This window comes from Rhineura floridana, chromosome 1, assembly GCF_030035675.1.
Source record: "Rhineura floridana isolate rRhiFlo1 chromosome 1, rRhiFlo1.hap2, whole genome shotgun sequence".
NCBI classification, from domain to species: domain Eukaryota; kingdom Metazoa; phylum Chordata; class Lepidosauria; order Squamata; family Rhineuridae; genus Rhineura; species Rhineura floridana.
This window is the reverse complement of record NC_084480.1, coordinates 227,053,282-227,070,705: the sequence shown is the minus strand read 5'-3', so window position 1 is coordinate 227,070,705 and position 17,424 is coordinate 227,053,282. Positions and strand designations below refer to the sequence as shown.

The 17,424-nt window shown below is 41.8% G+C and overlaps 1 protein-coding gene across 4 annotated transcripts in view; it reads right to left on the bottom strand.

Moving 5' to 3' along the window:
• Positions 1 to 590: 590 nt before the first annotated feature.
• The window catches only part of FBXO15 (F-box protein 15), a 34,226-nt gene continuing 17,392 nt past the window's right edge, over positions 591 to 17,424 (bottom strand). For all 4 annotated transcript variants that reach the window (XM_061594578.1, XM_061594550.1, XM_061594559.1 and 1 more), the window contains 7 exons: positions 16,099 to 16,341; positions 15,502 to 15,711; positions 14,476 to 14,605; positions 12,625 to 12,704; positions 11,693 to 11,838; positions 9,616 to 9,740; positions 591 to 1,033 (listed from right to left, as the gene is read on the bottom strand). In XM_061594578.1, coding sequence (XP_061450562.1) covers positions 764 to 1,033; positions 9,616 to 9,740; positions 11,693 to 11,838; positions 12,625 to 12,704; positions 14,476 to 14,605; positions 15,502 to 15,711; positions 16,099 to 16,341 — 1,204 coding nt within the window. In that variant the 3' untranslated portion in view covers positions 591 to 763. The remainder of the gene's footprint in view (positions 1,034 to 9,615; positions 9,741 to 11,692; positions 11,839 to 12,624; positions 12,705 to 14,475; positions 14,606 to 15,501; positions 15,712 to 16,098; positions 16,342 to 17,424) is intronic.

The window sequence follows — 17,424 nt, the reverse complement described above, 5'->3', positions numbered from 1 at the left end:
ACGGTAAGTCGTAATCGACTTGAAGGCATATAAAAACAAAAGGCTTAGAAACATGCCTGGATTTGTATTCGAAGAAAAAATGGAAATGGACTGCCTTCAAGTCGATCCCGACTTATGGCGACCCTATGAATAGGGTTTTCATGGTAAGGTATATTCAGAGGTGTTTTACTATTGCCTTCCTCTGAATTCTAAGAAAATGAAGATAAAAATCCATGAACAGTATATCAGAAGTCATCCTGCCTTACTAACATAATTAAGCCCCCACAAGAATCCATGGAACATCTTTACCTAATAGCTTTATCAGACAGATACAAATGTCTTATTACATTGTAGAATACTGTTTAATGCAGGAGTGGTGATCTATGGACATCCAGATGTTTTGGAGCTACAGCTTCCATTATCTTGGACCACTGCTGAGGAGTTTATTTATTATTTGATTTATATCCTGCCCTTCCTCCCAGCAGGAGCCCAGGGCGGCAAGGAGTTGGAGTCCAACGAGATCTGGAGGGCCACAGGTTACCCACTCCTGTTATCAGGATACTTTTCCTGTTTTACCATAATACTGAATTTCTGCAGTAACACACATAGTCTAAGAGGAAAGTAATTTATTTCACATTTTTACAGTAAATAAACGATCCTTTTAGTGCATAGGCAACCAATTATTATTTTTGTTAAGTGTAAATTATGAGGCGTGTTTTTAGTAACAAGTGAAGATTCAAAATAATCATCTTCATGAAAAGCAATGCTGTTTAAGTAACTGAATTCAGTAATGTGTACCAAACCAGTTATTAACTGTTTGGGTGCTCAAATAAACGACTAGGTTGACTATACAGTATTCATTTGTTTCTTCCATCCAAACCAGCTCCATGTGTACTTTTCCTGTTGTATCTATGTGATTCAAATAATAGCTGGGTCCCAAATATTGATAGAGGCTAGACGGTTTGGGAGACAGTACCATGTTGACTGGAGCACTAAAACACCAAAATGGTTTTTGTGAATCATCCAGAAGAGTCACATCCATAATGAAACAATTCTAGAGCAAACAAACAGAAGGAAAAAAGAAGAAAGAAAAATCAGTCCCCTACTCTATCTCATTACCACAATGACTAATCATGTTAAGGTACATCTACCAAATCCTTATTCCATAGAGCTCTAGCTGGCTTTTGTTGCTATTCAGAATATAACAGACACAATTAGCTGTAAGAAAGCTTTATTAACACAAAGCACTAAGGAACACTACATATACATTTCTCACATTTTATCAATGGAAGTGTAAGGTAGTCCTCCCTATCTCCCTTGACTGCATGACAAGTAAGGTCAAAGTGTTGAAGTCTTGTATTTTTAAAAACAGCAACAGAGAAAGACAACTTCCTGGAAAAAAAGAGTGATATTTTTAAGAAGTAACTATAGTGATGCCATTATCCCTTGTTTTTGTCTACAAAAAATGGAAATGGACTGCCTTCAAAAAGCAAAACCCTGCCAGTGAGGTTAAAGGCAGTGGGAGGACCAATGATTACGGCTGCAAATGTACCATTGGTCTCACCTGAAAGGTGATTTTCATAGGAAGGGGCCATCACTGTGGGGAAATAGTTCCACCTATCGTGCGAAGGCAAGAATGTTTTTGAAGTCAAGACTAGGGACGTCATGCCCCTCCCACTCTCCAGTTCATTCGTAGCGAGTCTAAAAGAGATATCTAAAAATACAAGAACAAGGCCAACAGGCCTGCCAGGAAAATAACATAATAGTCACATGCATAACAACATGACTCTAACATAACTTCATAACATAACAGAACTAAAAGTCTTGACTTCACTCTTACATTTAAATATAATATGGAAACAATAACATGTAACCCATTGATAAAATCACTAGTCATCCTCCAACTGGGAGGGTCGTGATGGCCCCTTCCTATGAAAATCACCTTTCAGGTGAGACCAATGGTACATTTTCCATAGGAAGTGGGCCATCACTGTGGGATGTACCAAAGCAACCCATATAGGGAGGGACCACCCACATGTTAATCCTCATTAAAAACCTGTTGCAACACTCGTCTGCCAAAAGAAGCATCAGCAGAGGCATAACGATCAATTTTATAATGTCTTATAAACGAGTGTGGGGAAGACCAGACTGCGGCCCTACAAATATCGGCAACAGGAGCATTAGTAGCAAAAGCAGCCGAAGTGGCAGCTGACCTAGTAGAATGAGCTGTTATACTAGCAGGAACTGGCAGCTTCAGGGACTCATATGCTAAGGTAATGCATGCCCTTAACCAACGGGATAAGGTAGGATTGGATACTTTATGCCCCATAGACCCTGGATGAAAGGATACAAACAGAGACTCCGTTCATCGAATCTCTTGGGTCCTAGACAGGTAGGTCTTGAGAGCCCTCCGGACATCCAACGAATGCCAAGCCTTCTCGAGAGGATGGGTAGGATTCGGGCAAAAGGAAGGCAAAACAATGTCCTGGTTGCAATGAAAAACTGAATCGACCTTGGGACGAAAGGAAGGGTCAGTCTTCAGCACAACAGAGTCCTTATGGAAGACGCAGAGGTGTCTAGCAGAAGACAATGCGCCCAACTCCGAAACGCGTCTGGCAGATGTGATTGCGATCAGAAACAGGACCTTGAAGGACAGTATACGTAGGGGCACAGTCCTGATGGGTTCAAACGGAGGGCGTTGCAAAGCCTGCAGAACTTTCGGCAAACTCCATGAGGGGAACCGATGGACAACAGCCGGAGAGCGTAGGGCGACTCCCCTCAAAAAACGTTTGATGAACGGATGTGAGGAGATATGATCTCCAGGAGAGGACACTGAGAGAATGGATGACAGAGTAGACGCCTGTCGACGTAGAGTGTTGGGTCGAAGTCCCATCATAAAGCCAGTATGGAGAAATTGGAGCACCTGGTGCACATTGGCCTGGGATGGATCGTGGTGGTGGGACTGACACCACTTGGAGAAAGCCACCCAGGTATGTTGATAAATGCGAGTGGTAGATGGTCTTCTCGAGGCCAAAATAATATCAATCACAGCGTCAGACAGTCCAGCTGACCTCAAGTGTCTCCGTTCAAACGCCACGCTGTTAGATTGAGCCAAGTAGGGTCCTGGTGCAGTACTGGGCCCTGGGATAGGAGGTCTGGCGTTACTGGAAGTGTCCAAGGATCCATCATTGACATTGCCAGTAGATCTGAGAACCACGGTCGGCGTGGCCAAAATGGTGCTATCAGAACCAGCTGTGCCCTTTCGGTTCGCGCCTTCCTCAAGGTTTTGGCTAACAATGGTATGGGAGGAAAGGCGTACAATAGACCGTCTGGCCACGGTGTTGTCAGAGCATCCACTGCTTCTGCTGTTGAGTCCAGGTATCGAGCAAAGTACCTTGGAAGCTGGCAATTGTGACTGGAAGCAAACAGGTCGACTGAGAGGGCACCGAACCGACACTGGAGACGATGGAAAATGGCTGGATGAAGTTTCCATTCTCCTGGGAAGACCTGTTGTCTGCTGAGCCAGTCTGCTGTCACATTCCAAATCCCTCTGAGGTGCTCTGCTTTCAGGGATTGTAGATGTTGTTCTGCCCAGACAAAGATGAGGGAGGCTAAGTCCTGCAGAGGACGAGACCTGGTGCCCCCCTGTCTGTTCAAATGTGATTTTACACACGTGTTGTCTGTTCGAATGAGCACATGCTGCAAAGGGAACAGAGATTGAAAATGACATAGAGCCAAGTGGACAGCCTTTAGTTCCAGCCAGTTGATGCTTCGAGATTGCTCTGCGTTGGGCCAAACCCCTTGAACGTACTGGGAGTTGCAGTGGGCTCCCCAACCTATGAGGCTGGCGTCTGTGGTCACGACGGTTCTGCGGGGTTCTCTGAACGACGTGCCCTTGGAGAGGTGTTGAACCTTGGTCCACCAGCGGAAGGAGAGGCACAGAGCGGGGCTCAAACGAACTTTGCGATGGTTGGAGCTGGCAATGTCTTTTTGAAAAGGCAACAGAGTCCACTGAAGGGGCCGAGTGTGAGCCCGAGCCCAGGGCACAATGTGGATTGTGGAGATAAACATCCCAAGCGCTCTGCGAGAAGCACGACGTCTGCGGATGTTTGTTGCATCAGGGACCTTGCGATGCTTGTGATGGCAGTGATGCGATCTGGAGCCAGGAAGACCATTGCCTGCAGGGTGTCCAACATTGCCCCAAGATGTAGTAGGCGTTGGGTTGGTTGGAGATGGCTTTTGTCGAAGTTGACAAGCCAGCCGTAGGTCTGCAAAACATTGAGGGTGATCATTAAATGATGATGAGCCAGCTCTTCAGATTTGGCCCGTATGAGCAGATCATCCAAATATGGGTAGATATGAACCCCTTGGGTCCGAAGGTAAGCCACTAGGATGAGTAGCACCTTGGAAAATACTCTTGGAGCAGAGGAGAGGCCAAAAGGCATCGCTCTATATTGAAAATGTTGGTGGCCAAAAGCAAACCGAAGAAACTTTCTGTGGGCTATGCAAATGGGTACATGGAGATACGCTTCCTTAAGGTCGATAGAAGCCAGGAAGTCTCCTTCATGCAGACTCTCGGTAATGGAATGGAGAGATTCCATTTTAAACTTGCGGTATGTTACAAAACGGTTGACAAACTTGAGATCCAATACCGCCCTCCAAGATAAATCTCGTTTTGGCACAGCAAATAGGAGGGAGTACACCCCTTCCGATCTCTCAGTTGTGGGAACTGGCTCTATTGCCGCTATGTGCAAGAGGTGATGTATAGCTGTCTGCATGATGTTGTGCCTGGCTGGTGCCCTTGGGCAAGGAGACGGGTGGAATCTGTCTGATGGGGTTGCCCAGAACTCTATGGTATAGCCATAAGTGAAGAGGTCCCTGATCCAGGAGACCTTAGTGAGGCGCAGCCATCGATCTCCAAAATTAAGTAATCTGCCACCTATGGGGATGGCGTTAATACTACTTGTGTAGGCGAGGACCTCCCCTATATGAGGACGATGAGTTGCCCCTGCGCCCTTGGTACTGACCTCTGCCCTGGAAGCGTCGGTTCCAGGAACCCCTGAATGCATTGGAATCATAGGGTCTGAAATCGCGGCCTCGTCCTCCTGGCCGCGTTCCTCGAAAAGGCTGGTTAGAACGAAAGGAGGGAAATCGCCTAAAGGGCCTGTGGTCGATGTTCTTGACTGTGGCTAGAACCGGTTTATGGGCGTCTTTTGGATCAACCAGAACTGCCTTTAGAGCTTCCTCGCCGAAGAGTAGAGATCCAGAGTAAGGGGCCTTGGACAGGTTCAATCTGGCCGCTGAATCAGCTTGCCAGTGGCAAAGCCAGAGGGTATGACGAGCGACTATTTGAGTCGTCATGGCTCGTGCCCCTAATTGGGTGGCATCCAAAGTGGCATCGGCCACAAAAGCTGCTGTCTTACATAATTTCAATAGTGCTCTTTTGAAGGCGACAGGATCAGGGTTATCATCCTCTAGAAGGTCATCCAGCCACATCATAGATGCTCTGGAGAAGATGGAGGCTGAGGCGGAGGCACGCATGGCTAGGGCAGTGGCCTCGTGGTTCTTGCGGAGGGCGAAGTCTATTCGACGTTCAGTAGTATCTTTTAGGTGGGATTCCCCTTCCCTGGGCAAGATAGATCGTGAAACGAGGCGAGCGATCGGTTCATCTATGCCAGGGACCTCTAACTTGGTGGCGAAGTCTGGGGCTAGGGCGTAAAGTCTGTCAGCCATGTTCTTGAAGCGTCGAGCTTTGAGCGGGTGGGCCCATTCATCGGAAGCTAATTTGGCAATTGGGTCCGGCACCGGGATGTAGTGTTCAGTAGGTGCAGGGGATTTGAGGACCTTGGCCCCTTTGAGAGTTGGAGCGGACGAAGTTGAGGGCGCAGTCTGGAGACCAAGGGTATGAAGTACCCTACGGGCGAGCGGTTGGTAATCTGAGGTATTGAACAAGCGATACGATGTATCCTCCTCATGATCTGAATAGTCGCTCCAGTCGTCTCCTTCAACATGGTCCGTGAAAGTTAACTCCTCCGCATACGAGGCTTCGTCCGTACATCTGCCTCTGGCTACATCGAAGGGATCTGGCGAGCAGGAAGGATGAGCAGCATGGAACGCGCGTTGGTCCATGTTGAGTGGGGGTATGGCAGGAACCTGTGGTAGTGACTGCATTTGTGTGAAATAAGCCAGCATGGCTTGGAGTTGGGAGAGGAAATCAGGAGACAGCTGCAGACCAGATGTGTGAGATGTATGTGCCTGGTGGACTGTTGGAACAGATGTCTGAGGCGGTAAGCCAGAGGTAGGTTCGTTAGGCGAACCGTGAGGGGGAAAGCCAACAAACTCTTCCTCGTCAGAGGCAGTAGCAGGAGAATGGAAAATATCACTTATGTGTGTCTGTGCTGTGGTGGTTGTTGGCACAGAAACATAACGAGGACGCTTTGGTTTACTACGGCTGGAAAGATGTTTTGTCTTAGCCAGTGCTTTGGCATGTCTGGTCTTAGACGTGTTAGTATGTTGTGGCTTGGCTGATTGTGGCATGTCTGGCTGATCTGGCACCATGTGTGTTGATGGTGACATGCCTGGCTGTTCTGCCATCTTATATGAACCTGGGTGCAGTACACTGCCACGGAGGGGGCAGAATGTAAAGACCCGAACTGGCACAGCGTACTACCACGGAGGGGGTAGGATACACTGGCAGATGTCGAATGCACTGCCACAGAGGGGGCAGAATGCACAGAGGTATCCACGTTAATATAATATAGGCTGTTTTAGAGTTGGCACACTCAGATTAGTGCTGTGGGCTGGATTTTTGGCTTGTTCACGGCCCCATAGGGGGCAGGATATGTAATGTAAATCAGATTTAATACAAGTCAGCCACTGATATTAAAGCTCCAGCCTTGATAATGTAATCCAGCCACTAGGATTAAAGCTCCAGCCTTGATAATGTAATCCAGCCACTAGGATTAAAACTCCAGCCTTGATAATGTAATCCAGCCACTAGGATTAAAACTCCAGCCTTGATAATGTAATCCAGCCACTAGGATTAAAGCTCCAGCCTTGATAATACAATCCAGCCCACTAAGATTGGAGCTCCAGCCTTAATAATACAATTCAGCCACTATGATTACAGCCACAGTAAAAATGTGTGTAAATCAGCCTTGTGTAAGTTTGTCAGCAGCACATACACACAAACATACAGATAGGTAGCTAAATAGATGGTAACAAAAAAAAAAGGCGGGAATTTTGAATTTCAAAAAATGGCGCCCGGAAAAAAAAACGGGCGGGAAAAAACGATCAAAACGGGGCTGAGGGAGAAGGAGCAATGGCGGCCGTCGCAAGCGAACTGGGGGAAGGGCTGGCCAGCACGGACTCGCCGAAAGCCGCAGTAGCGGTTGGAAAAGAAACTCTGGAAGAGCAGGTAGAGGAACACACGGCAGCCGCCGCAGAGAGAGCCGCCGTCGCGGACTGTAAAGCCCTTCGCAGTGGGATTTAAGCCACGTAGCGAGGGCGATCTGCGGTAAGGTAGTAATGGCGGGAGCCGCAGCTGCAAGCTCCCGCAGAGATCGGATCAGCCGCAGCCGCGGCAACGATCAGGGGGGGAGGGAGAGGGATTCCCCTTCCCTCACAAGCGATCAAAAGCGATCTAAAAAAAAAAAGGAAGAAGAAGAACCGCAGCCGCGGTCACTGAGGGAGCCCCCTGGCTACGGGGGGGGAGGGGGCTTGAAACTGCAAAAATAAAGAGAGCCGCAGCCGCGGTCTCAGAGCACCCCAATCAAGGGAATAAAAGGAATTAAATAGCCCTGAGGAAAGGGGGAAGAGAGCCGCAGCCGCGGTCTCTGAGGGGATCCTCAGTAGGCTAGACACAAAAAACAGCAAAAAGGTTTTGAAGAGAAAAAGAGAAACAAATACGAGACTTAGCTAAATGCTACGTGAAATTCCAATCTTGTTCGTACGAAGGCAAGAATGAACTGGAGAGTGGGAGGGGCATGACGTCCCTAGTCTTGACTTCAAAAACATTCTTGCCTTCGCACGATAGGTGGAACTATTTCCCCACAGTGATGGCCCACTTCCTATGGAAAATCCAATACATGTCTACTCAGAAGTAAGCTCTATTGGGTTCAATGGGACTTACTCCCAGGTAAGTGTGGGATTACAGCCTAATTTATAAAAATATCCCTCAACCCCAACGTGCTATTCATCTACCATACCTTGCCTGACCACTGTTGTCCATGCACTGGTAACCTCCAGGCTGGATTACTGTAATGCGCTATGTGGGGCTGCCCTTGAAGTTGATCCAGAAGCTGCAGTTGTTGCAAAATGCAGTGGAGCAACTCCTCACTGAGGCAGGGTATCGGTAACATGTCACCCCACTGCTGAAACTGGCTGCCCATTAGCTACCAGGCCAAGTTCAAGTTTTAGTGTACAAAGCCCAAAGCAGCTTGGGACTTAAAAATCGTCTTACACCTTATATACCCAGACGATCACTGCGCTCTGCAGGTGAGCACCTCCTGCAGATACCATCTTATCAGGAGGTCCATTCTGCACAACATAGGAAGTGAACCTTTAGTGTTGTGACCCCGACACTTTGAAATTCCCTCCCCTTAAATATTAGACAGGTGCCATCTCTGTTATGTTTTTAGTGGCTATTGAAGACCTTCCTCTTTCAACAAGCCTTTTAAGTAGAGACCTTATCCCAGTCTGCATCTGTACTGGAATTGTTTTTTAAGATGCTTTTAAAGTTGTTTTTTTAAGATGCTCTTAAGATGCTTTGTTTTAATATGTTTTAAAGTGTTTTGTTTTTAAGATTTTTAAGACACTTTTAGTGTTTTTGTTTGCCGCCCTGGGCTCCTTCTGGGAAGAAGGGTGGAATATAAATTTAATAAATAAAATCTTAGATCCCAAAAATTCCTTTACCAGCTTTCCTCTATCAGGCATGAGCACCCAATGTAGCTTGCCACCTCGCATATGGCACTGATTGTCCCTCTCCAAAATCCTTCAGCATGCCAAAACAGTTTTATACTACCACCATACATTTTACATTCCTCTTTTTTATAAGTGGAAAATTTCAAATTCCACACGCCATTCTGCTCTAGTGTACTGTGCTCTACTGCCATACTTCTCAGCGTTCCTCTGACATCACTGATCACCTTTTATGGGTGCTAAAGCCAGAAATCACTCTACCTCTGAAGAGAAGTTCTCAGTGCCATCATAAAGAGCTAATAATCTGTTGAGTAGGGGAACAATGTGCACAGAAATTAAATTTTCATGTGCAGAAACTCTGAATCAGGGCCTACATGAGAAAATGCATCCTCCAGAAAATGACATAAAAATCTAAATGGAGAAGCAAGAACACTATACAAGTTAATTTGCAAGCACTTTTATTGTCAGATAGTCCCATTAAATTATAAGGCTTATGGAATTTTCGTGATCTGTATGACAAATTCACAATGATAGTAAGTATTAGGACTATTTAAAATCCTCATTTAAAATGCAAGAACACTTATTTAATGGCTATTATTCTTAATTTTGTTGATGCACTGAATGGTACCTTTATGTGGTTAGCATAATTTCTATTTCAAATACTTTTTCTAAGGAACATCAACTATTGTCAACAGCTAAATTATTATTGCAATTTACCTGAACGTTGCCTTCAAGTGCATCTGTCCTCCAAGAGAATCCAACATTTCCAACAAGAGGTAGATGTTGGGCAGTATTTTTATAACTTATTACTGTAAACCTCAGGTATCCATTTCTAATGTAACCTGTAATCATCAGCAAGACATAAAAAGTTACTTCATATCACATTAAGAGTCCTTGGAACATTCTCTTCTGTCTTCTCTAAGTAAGATTTATGTCATCTATAAATACAAGATCCATATTGAGTCACAGCTGGCCTGACCCATCAGGCAGTTTTCTGAATGTGATATGGACTGAAAACAGAGGCTAAGCGTAAATAACTTAAGACAACACTAACACCATATTCTGTTCTACTTATCCCCTAACTGCTAGCACTATAAAGTTCAGAGACATTCAAGATGATGTCTTGAGGCCCAGAATATTCCTAGGGATTATTTTATCAAAAGAATATTATGCCATCTTCTACATTATTTTCTCTCCCTTTCCCAATAATCTTTACACTACTCATCTTTTTAATGGCCACAGGACATCATAGTAATGATTTCATACAGCAAGTTCCACAAAAAATTGCACTAATCACTCCTCTTCTCTATGAAAACTTACTGTTTATGTCCACTTCAGTTTCCTTATCGGTTCATTAACTGATGTTCCCAAAAGACATTCCTTTTTGTGCTATATCTATTTAAATTAACAGCCTTTGATAAGAGACCATGTCAAAAGCTTTCAGAGGTCAAGCTGCATAATAATTAGCTGTTTCATCCTTATCCAAAATATTTCTTTTTTATAACTATCAGTATCAATACTTAAGCACTGTGTCAGGTTTACCTGTATTTTTAGTTGGGCAAGGGGGGTTGGTATATTTTTAAACGTACTCTTAACTTTTAGGTTATCAACCTTAACATTATGTGAACAAGTAGGACCTGTAATGAAATTTTGCAGTGGAGAGCCCTTGTTCCGTTTTCTAGCCAACCTGCCATGCCTTTTTTCAGGATGTGTTACTCTTTTATTTTCCCTCCTCCTCAGTCTTCCATTACCTACTCCACCACCAACAGTCAGCCAACATGCTATAGCCATTGATAAGGCTTAGCCTTCATTGGCTTGTTTGAGGTGTATTCCCCCCCCCAAAAAAAACCCTCTATTTTGTGCTTCTGCAAACCTCAAGACTCTCCCAAGCCTACTGATGCCTCCCTCTTGTGTATGGATCACACCATCTTGGCCAAATAAAGGATCCAGTCACAGAACTGAATTTGCAATTTAAAGAATAGTATATATGATTATATAAGTTTCCAAAATATAAATCGAGTTATCTATATCCCCTGCTTACTTCCATTTCCTTCAGTCTAGCCGTGGGTTTAGAACCAATCTCATAGATCTCCCCTCAGTTTCTCTCTACAGAAGAAGGCACAGATCCATAGTTCTAGAAAATATTTTATCTGAAGAATACTTGACCTACCCTTCCAACCTACAAGACGTATGCAGCAAACAATTAAAGAATTTTAAACTGTTAATCTGCAGTGGTTAAGAAAGCCTCCTTCAATCAAAACTCCCAATGAAATCAACCAAAGGGCAGTGGTCAGCTAAGACACTATAATGCAACACAAAAATAGTTCACTGTTGCTTTGTAATCAGCAGTACCTGGCCAAAGTCACAGTTTTCATAATCTCTCTAGTCCCTTCCTGTTTACACCTAGAACACAGCCTGATAAATCTACCACCTCTGCTTCAGGTTGAGATCCCCTCTCTACCCCACAAAGGCTAGCCCTCCCCAGGCATACAGCAGCATTCTTGCCCCACTCAGACCAATAAGGAAAAAGGATTACAGACAAGGATAACAAAGATCCTTGTTATGCTTAGGAACACAGCACTTGCCCACAAAGTGCCCCTACAAACTTCATGGGACCTGAGACTCTATACTGAAACACACAATCTACCCATGAAACTAGCATATTATATTTCTACACTTTTAGACAGTAGTAAGATTCGTATTAACTACCATTTATGTTTAATTACCTGGAAAGGAAATAATAATACTAGATATGGAAGAACCATTTTAAGTAAGTATGCAATCCAAATATTACCTTTTTTACAAAACAAACTACGAAATATGCTACACATGTAAGTGTTTCCTCTGCTGTGTATGTCAATGTGCAGCTGATAGCCATGCATGCCATATTCCGGGTCAATATCATCCAAGATAGCCTTATCTGGGGCTGCAGCATATCTCCTGAAACAAATAGGAAAGAAAGGCATTGTACATAAAACCATTCTTAAAACATAGTCAAATAAAATGGTACTTATAGATTTCCTGCATGCCCCCTCCCTGCCCATTTTCATAGGCACTTTCAGCCTCCGACTCAGACTGTATTGTAATTTGAATGGCCTATAGAGATTAGCACATTTCAACAGTCTTTGTTTGAACATGATTATAAGTGAATTTCTCTGGCGGTTTTCATTCATGTTTGAATTAGATATTGAAATGCCAATTGTATTGATTTATTTCCAAAACATTTTCCCATGAAAAGTCAGCCTCAACACGTATCAGGCATAAGCAACGCTGTCTTTTCCTACATGCTGTCATCTTGGTTTTACTTGAATGCATGTTAGTTGTTTGGCCACTCTTGTATTCAGTCCCAGTACACACTCCAGGACACATAAATTGTAAGGTAGCAGGAAAAGAAAACATATTCCCTATCAAAATAAATAAATAAAAAGGGGAACTGCTTCTAGAAAATGGAAGAACCAAGTATAAAAACTCAACTTTATAATATAGTTGTATTTAAACGTATCAGACAAATGTTTAATAGTACTTCAATTATTTAAGTCATTTAATCAAACATATTATACCATAAAAGCCACAGACTCCTGTGCTTTGTGAGCCAATTATTATGAACACTGCCCAACATAATTCACATTCTTGTTGAGAAGGAACCACAATTAAGAGAAGCTATGTTAAGCTAGCTTAAGTAGAGCTACACTGAACATCCATAAGACAACTAAAACCAATACTTACATTGTAGCAGAGCCAAGGGTGCTTCTTTCAACAAGCTGGTGATAATGAAGACTTGCCATAACAAAAGCAATTTCACTTTTCTAAGACGTCAATTATAGAGAACATATTTAATTTTCCAAAAGGTCTTCTGAAGAGCAAAATCTACTTAAACTCAAAGAAAGACTCATTCTGCTCCAGATTACAATAATGTATCACTAGCATTTTAATATACTATTTTTATAACTTAAAAGCAACTGACTACAAGTCATGACTACTATAGTCTAAAGAAGTTTTGGTATTGGCACAGCTCTAGAAAATCATAACTACAAAAGGAGCATATTAAGGAGGAAAAGCAACAATGTTATATAGTTAACTAGTGTAATAACTTAAGAACATGAGAGCCCGGATGGATTCAGCAAAAAGTGCCATCTTATCCAGCGTTCTGTTCTCACAGTGGCCAACTGGATGCCTGTGGGAAATCCACAAGCAAGACTTCAGTGAAACAGCACTCTCCTCACTTGTGATTCCCAGCAACTGGTATTCGAGGAGATAGAACAGTTCTCTATTTTGTCCTCATAAAGAAAAAATAGAATTAAAACTAGGAAAACCCTAGTTATTTGTGCTAAATAAAATTGGCAATCTGATCTAAAACTCATGGTCTTAAAATGGTACTGAACTATATAAAAACCTGATTAGGCAAGTTAAAATATACCTATTCATCATTAACCTACAACGGCAAAGCAACACCAGGAAGGGTAAGCAGCTTTGTTCAACCCAAATATAAAGGAACAGATTGCCCCTGAATTCCTAGTGGTTCTAGGCATAATCCTAGCTATTGTACAGAAATCTTCACATACCCTATAGCAATGCCCACATGATAGTACAATTTATCAGTGTATTTTGGGATATCCATACAATTTATTAACCAAAGAGCAAAGCAAATATTCATTCTCCACAAACGTTTGCTTTCCCTGCTTTTTATTGTTATTTGTATACTTTCAAAGAACAGATTCTATATTTACAGAGGATATTTACAGATAACAGGTAACAGTTCAATAAACTGAAAGGAAAAATCATGATAATAATATATCTGGCACACTGCACTAGAAAACTTCCACATTTTCTGATTTGTAAATCACCATTTCTTTCTTTATGTTATACTAAACCTAAATGTAGTGTTGTATTCTTGGAAATAAAGTGTTCTGACCACAGAATTGTATATATCATTCCAGTTATTTATAAATAAGGTTATAATCCAACTCAGAAAATATCAACCTAGAAAACTAATCTGCAAAGAAGTACAGATATAGTGCCTCCAGATGAGAGCATCTGCCTTGCATTCATTCTTTTTGTGAAGTATTTCATCCCTCTCACTATTAAGGAGAAAAACAAATGGTGTGAACGTAGATGGAAATATTAGATAATGCTCTCCAGAGCTGAAGCTAACTTGAGACTAATAACAGCTTATGCACATTCTCTACTCTGTCATGTAAATTCCCAGCATTTTTGTAAATTCACCAGTCAACAGCTAGGAATCCCAACATATCCCTCTGTCTTCCATTCAAATTGTGATTCCTTTTGGGAAAGAGATTAGTCCCCCCTCCTTGCTTAACTATGAATATATATACCACCACCCTGTAGAGGAGGCAGAAAATAAACCTTAACTGAACACGAAAAAGTTAGAGCAAGGTCCAACAAAAACATAACATTAACAGCTAATCAATTGGCTCATGTAATAAGAAACTTTAAACTAGTTAAGAGTTATAAAGTGCAAGATTTCTTCTTCTTCTTGTAAAAGACAAGGTGATATATAAGTTTACATATAAAATAAAAATCACCATAGACAACATCCTATAGGGAAAGCAATCTTACCTTCCAAAGTCCCACCAAAAGTCCTTGGTCAAAACAATAAAGTTCAACAAGTGCATCACAGCCAATCATCCTTGCATTTTCAGTCAGGTTAACCAGTTCATATTTAAAAATTAAGGATCGTTGCCAAGGCCTTTCAAGAGATGTCAAGTTAGTTAAGAAAATAATGGGTATTGTTAATATGGAAGTTCAATGACTTTTTAACTTCACAAACAATGGCATAGCAAGCTAAAAACAACTGCATACTGTATTACTTGTTCTCAGATCATATTATAAGCATAATACTTCACTATTACTGAAAGGATGATCAACTTCGTCTTTAACGAATGTCAACTCCCATTCCCTTCACCTCCAAGGGCTAAGGCAAGGATGACTAAACCAATGGCCTCCTGATGATGTTGAACTACAGCATTCATTAGCCCCAGCAGCGTGGCCAACAGTCAAGTAAGATGTAGTCCAACAACCTCTGGAGGGTCACAGGTCATCTCTGGTCTAAGGAAAGCAGCAGCAGGAAATCAATCTCTGTGCTTGTTTTCTTATTGCGTAATCAATCATTAATGCCATTCCATGGATCCAGAAATCTCCTAAGCCTAAAGCAAGCAGTAACAGCAATCACCACGCTGCAACCACAAGGAGCTGCATGCATACCTCCCTTTTTCTTCTCTGTAAGGTTTATTAGTCTGTAACACGGAAAGAAACAGAACACACTGCACATGAACCCTAAGATGGCACTACCCTATATTACTGTCTGCCACCACAGCACAATTTATTGTCACTGGTGAAGTACCACGAAGGACAATGCTGTGGCAAATGTCCTTTTACTAAAGGCAGTGAAAAACAAGAATTCTGAGAAAATTGTATCAAAATACATCATTGACCTAAGCAAACAACCACTACTCAAGATACCAAGAACATAACTTAGGCTGCAGTTCTAAGCCCCACTTATTAGGAAGAAAGATCCTTTGAATTCAATAGGACTTAATTCTGAGTACACATGGTTGAGTTTGCACTATTGAAGAATTAACTTACCCATTCTTAGGATGAACTTTACTCTCACCCAGAAGTACAGGTTTTACTCCACATACTTGCAAACTTGACAACGTTTCCAAACAAGGCCACTTTGAATCATACCAAAATACAGTAACAGAAGTCTCATTAAAAGAGATGTCTTTCTGATCCAGTACATGTTCCTTTCCATTTCTGTCCTTCAGTATGATCATCCATCTTAAACCACAGATCCTGTTATTGGGCAATAAGAAGCAAAGAGGAAGGTTTCAGATTTTCACTTGAGTACAGATAAGGCATATGAGTTTTTTAAACTATAATCAAAATGTCTGTAATTTCCTGGAAAGGCATATATCCTCTCTTTTTTCTAAAATACAGAAATTAGTTTTGTTTTCCACAAAAAAATGCTCTCTACAAACAAAATCTAAAGCTAACAAAATGTCCACATTCTTTCAATTTTATTAAATCCAACTCCATAACTAAATATTAATCAGAAGTTAGTAAACGTGCATATAATTATCAAATTATCTAAAAGTTGTCCTAGTTTACTCATAAAAAAATATGCAATCATTACAATACGTAAACATTTCCATGCATGATACATTTTATAGAATTGCTCACTTGATAGCTTCTTTGGTTTTTAGTGGAAGGCCAGTACAGGTATTTATTGGCTTCAGAACCTGAATCACATCAGCTTTACCAACTGCTATTTTTTTCAGGATGTACTCTTTCTTCCAATATCCCGACTCCCTATCTAACAGCTCTGGGAGATTCAGAGAAACAGACGATTCCTGGGCAGATTCAGCCCTCCATTTTTTTATTTTAGGGAGAAAAGACTTGGAATATATTTTTAACCAGATTGTACTAGAAGAAAACACATATACACAAAAAGCATAACAATAGTTGAGATCTTTAAAGAACTGTAACAACTGTAAGTGCAAACCATTCCCTAGTACTTGAATGCATTAAAAAGCATGTGATTCTGAGATAATGTTTAAGTCATCATTCAACAGAATGCCTAAATTTTGATTTAAAAATGGGGGTAGGATCCATCTTCTAATGAAGCCTATGGCAACACTTTGACTGACTTTAATGAAGCTAAACTGCTACAAGTTCTGTTAATTAGGACTCACTATTTAGTTTTATGTCATTCTCTATTACTATTTATACACTGAAACGGACTATTGGAGGATACACATACCACATTACTTATTTGATCACTCAATTCTATCCCCCCATCCTTCAAAAGTCTCAGGACAGTCTACAATTAGAAAAACTAACAAATACAATCAGTTTTAGAAGAGCATAAATGACTACAAATTATTTATGGATTATTCAGGATTCCTTAGATTAAGGTCTCAAGTGACCATCTAAAACATAAAACTGAACTAAAAACCCCAAGCAGTTTCAAAACAAGTCACACCATAGAGAATGCCTATATCTTCCACTAGCCAACTTAACTTCAAAGAATGCTGCCCTCAGAGCAGGGCCTGTTAAAAGGCCCAAGTGCATAGGGAGGTTTATACTGAATTGTGCCCAGAACTACTTGGGAGCCAGTGAGATACAAATGGCACATACATCGTCCCTATTAAATATCACCTGCCTATATAACCCACAGCCAAGAATTAACCAGGCATTTTTGCTGGTGCAGTGAGGGGGAAGTTAGTGCCGAAAAAGCAGCTAAACATTTGTAGACCTAACAAAGGTTATACTGGCATACACTTGTGTACTTATTTAATGTTATTCTTTTATTCGGTTATTATTTTTAATCCTTTTTCAAACCATGTCCACAAGGCCAGTAAAAATGTCTAAGTTGCCATGGGAAAGGGGAGTACCGAATATGCATAAACTACAGAACATTGTAAGCATATACATGTATAGTTTAGTTACAATATTTATTCCATATTTCTACCATAACAGTTCTCAAAACAAGAAATGAGGCAGAGG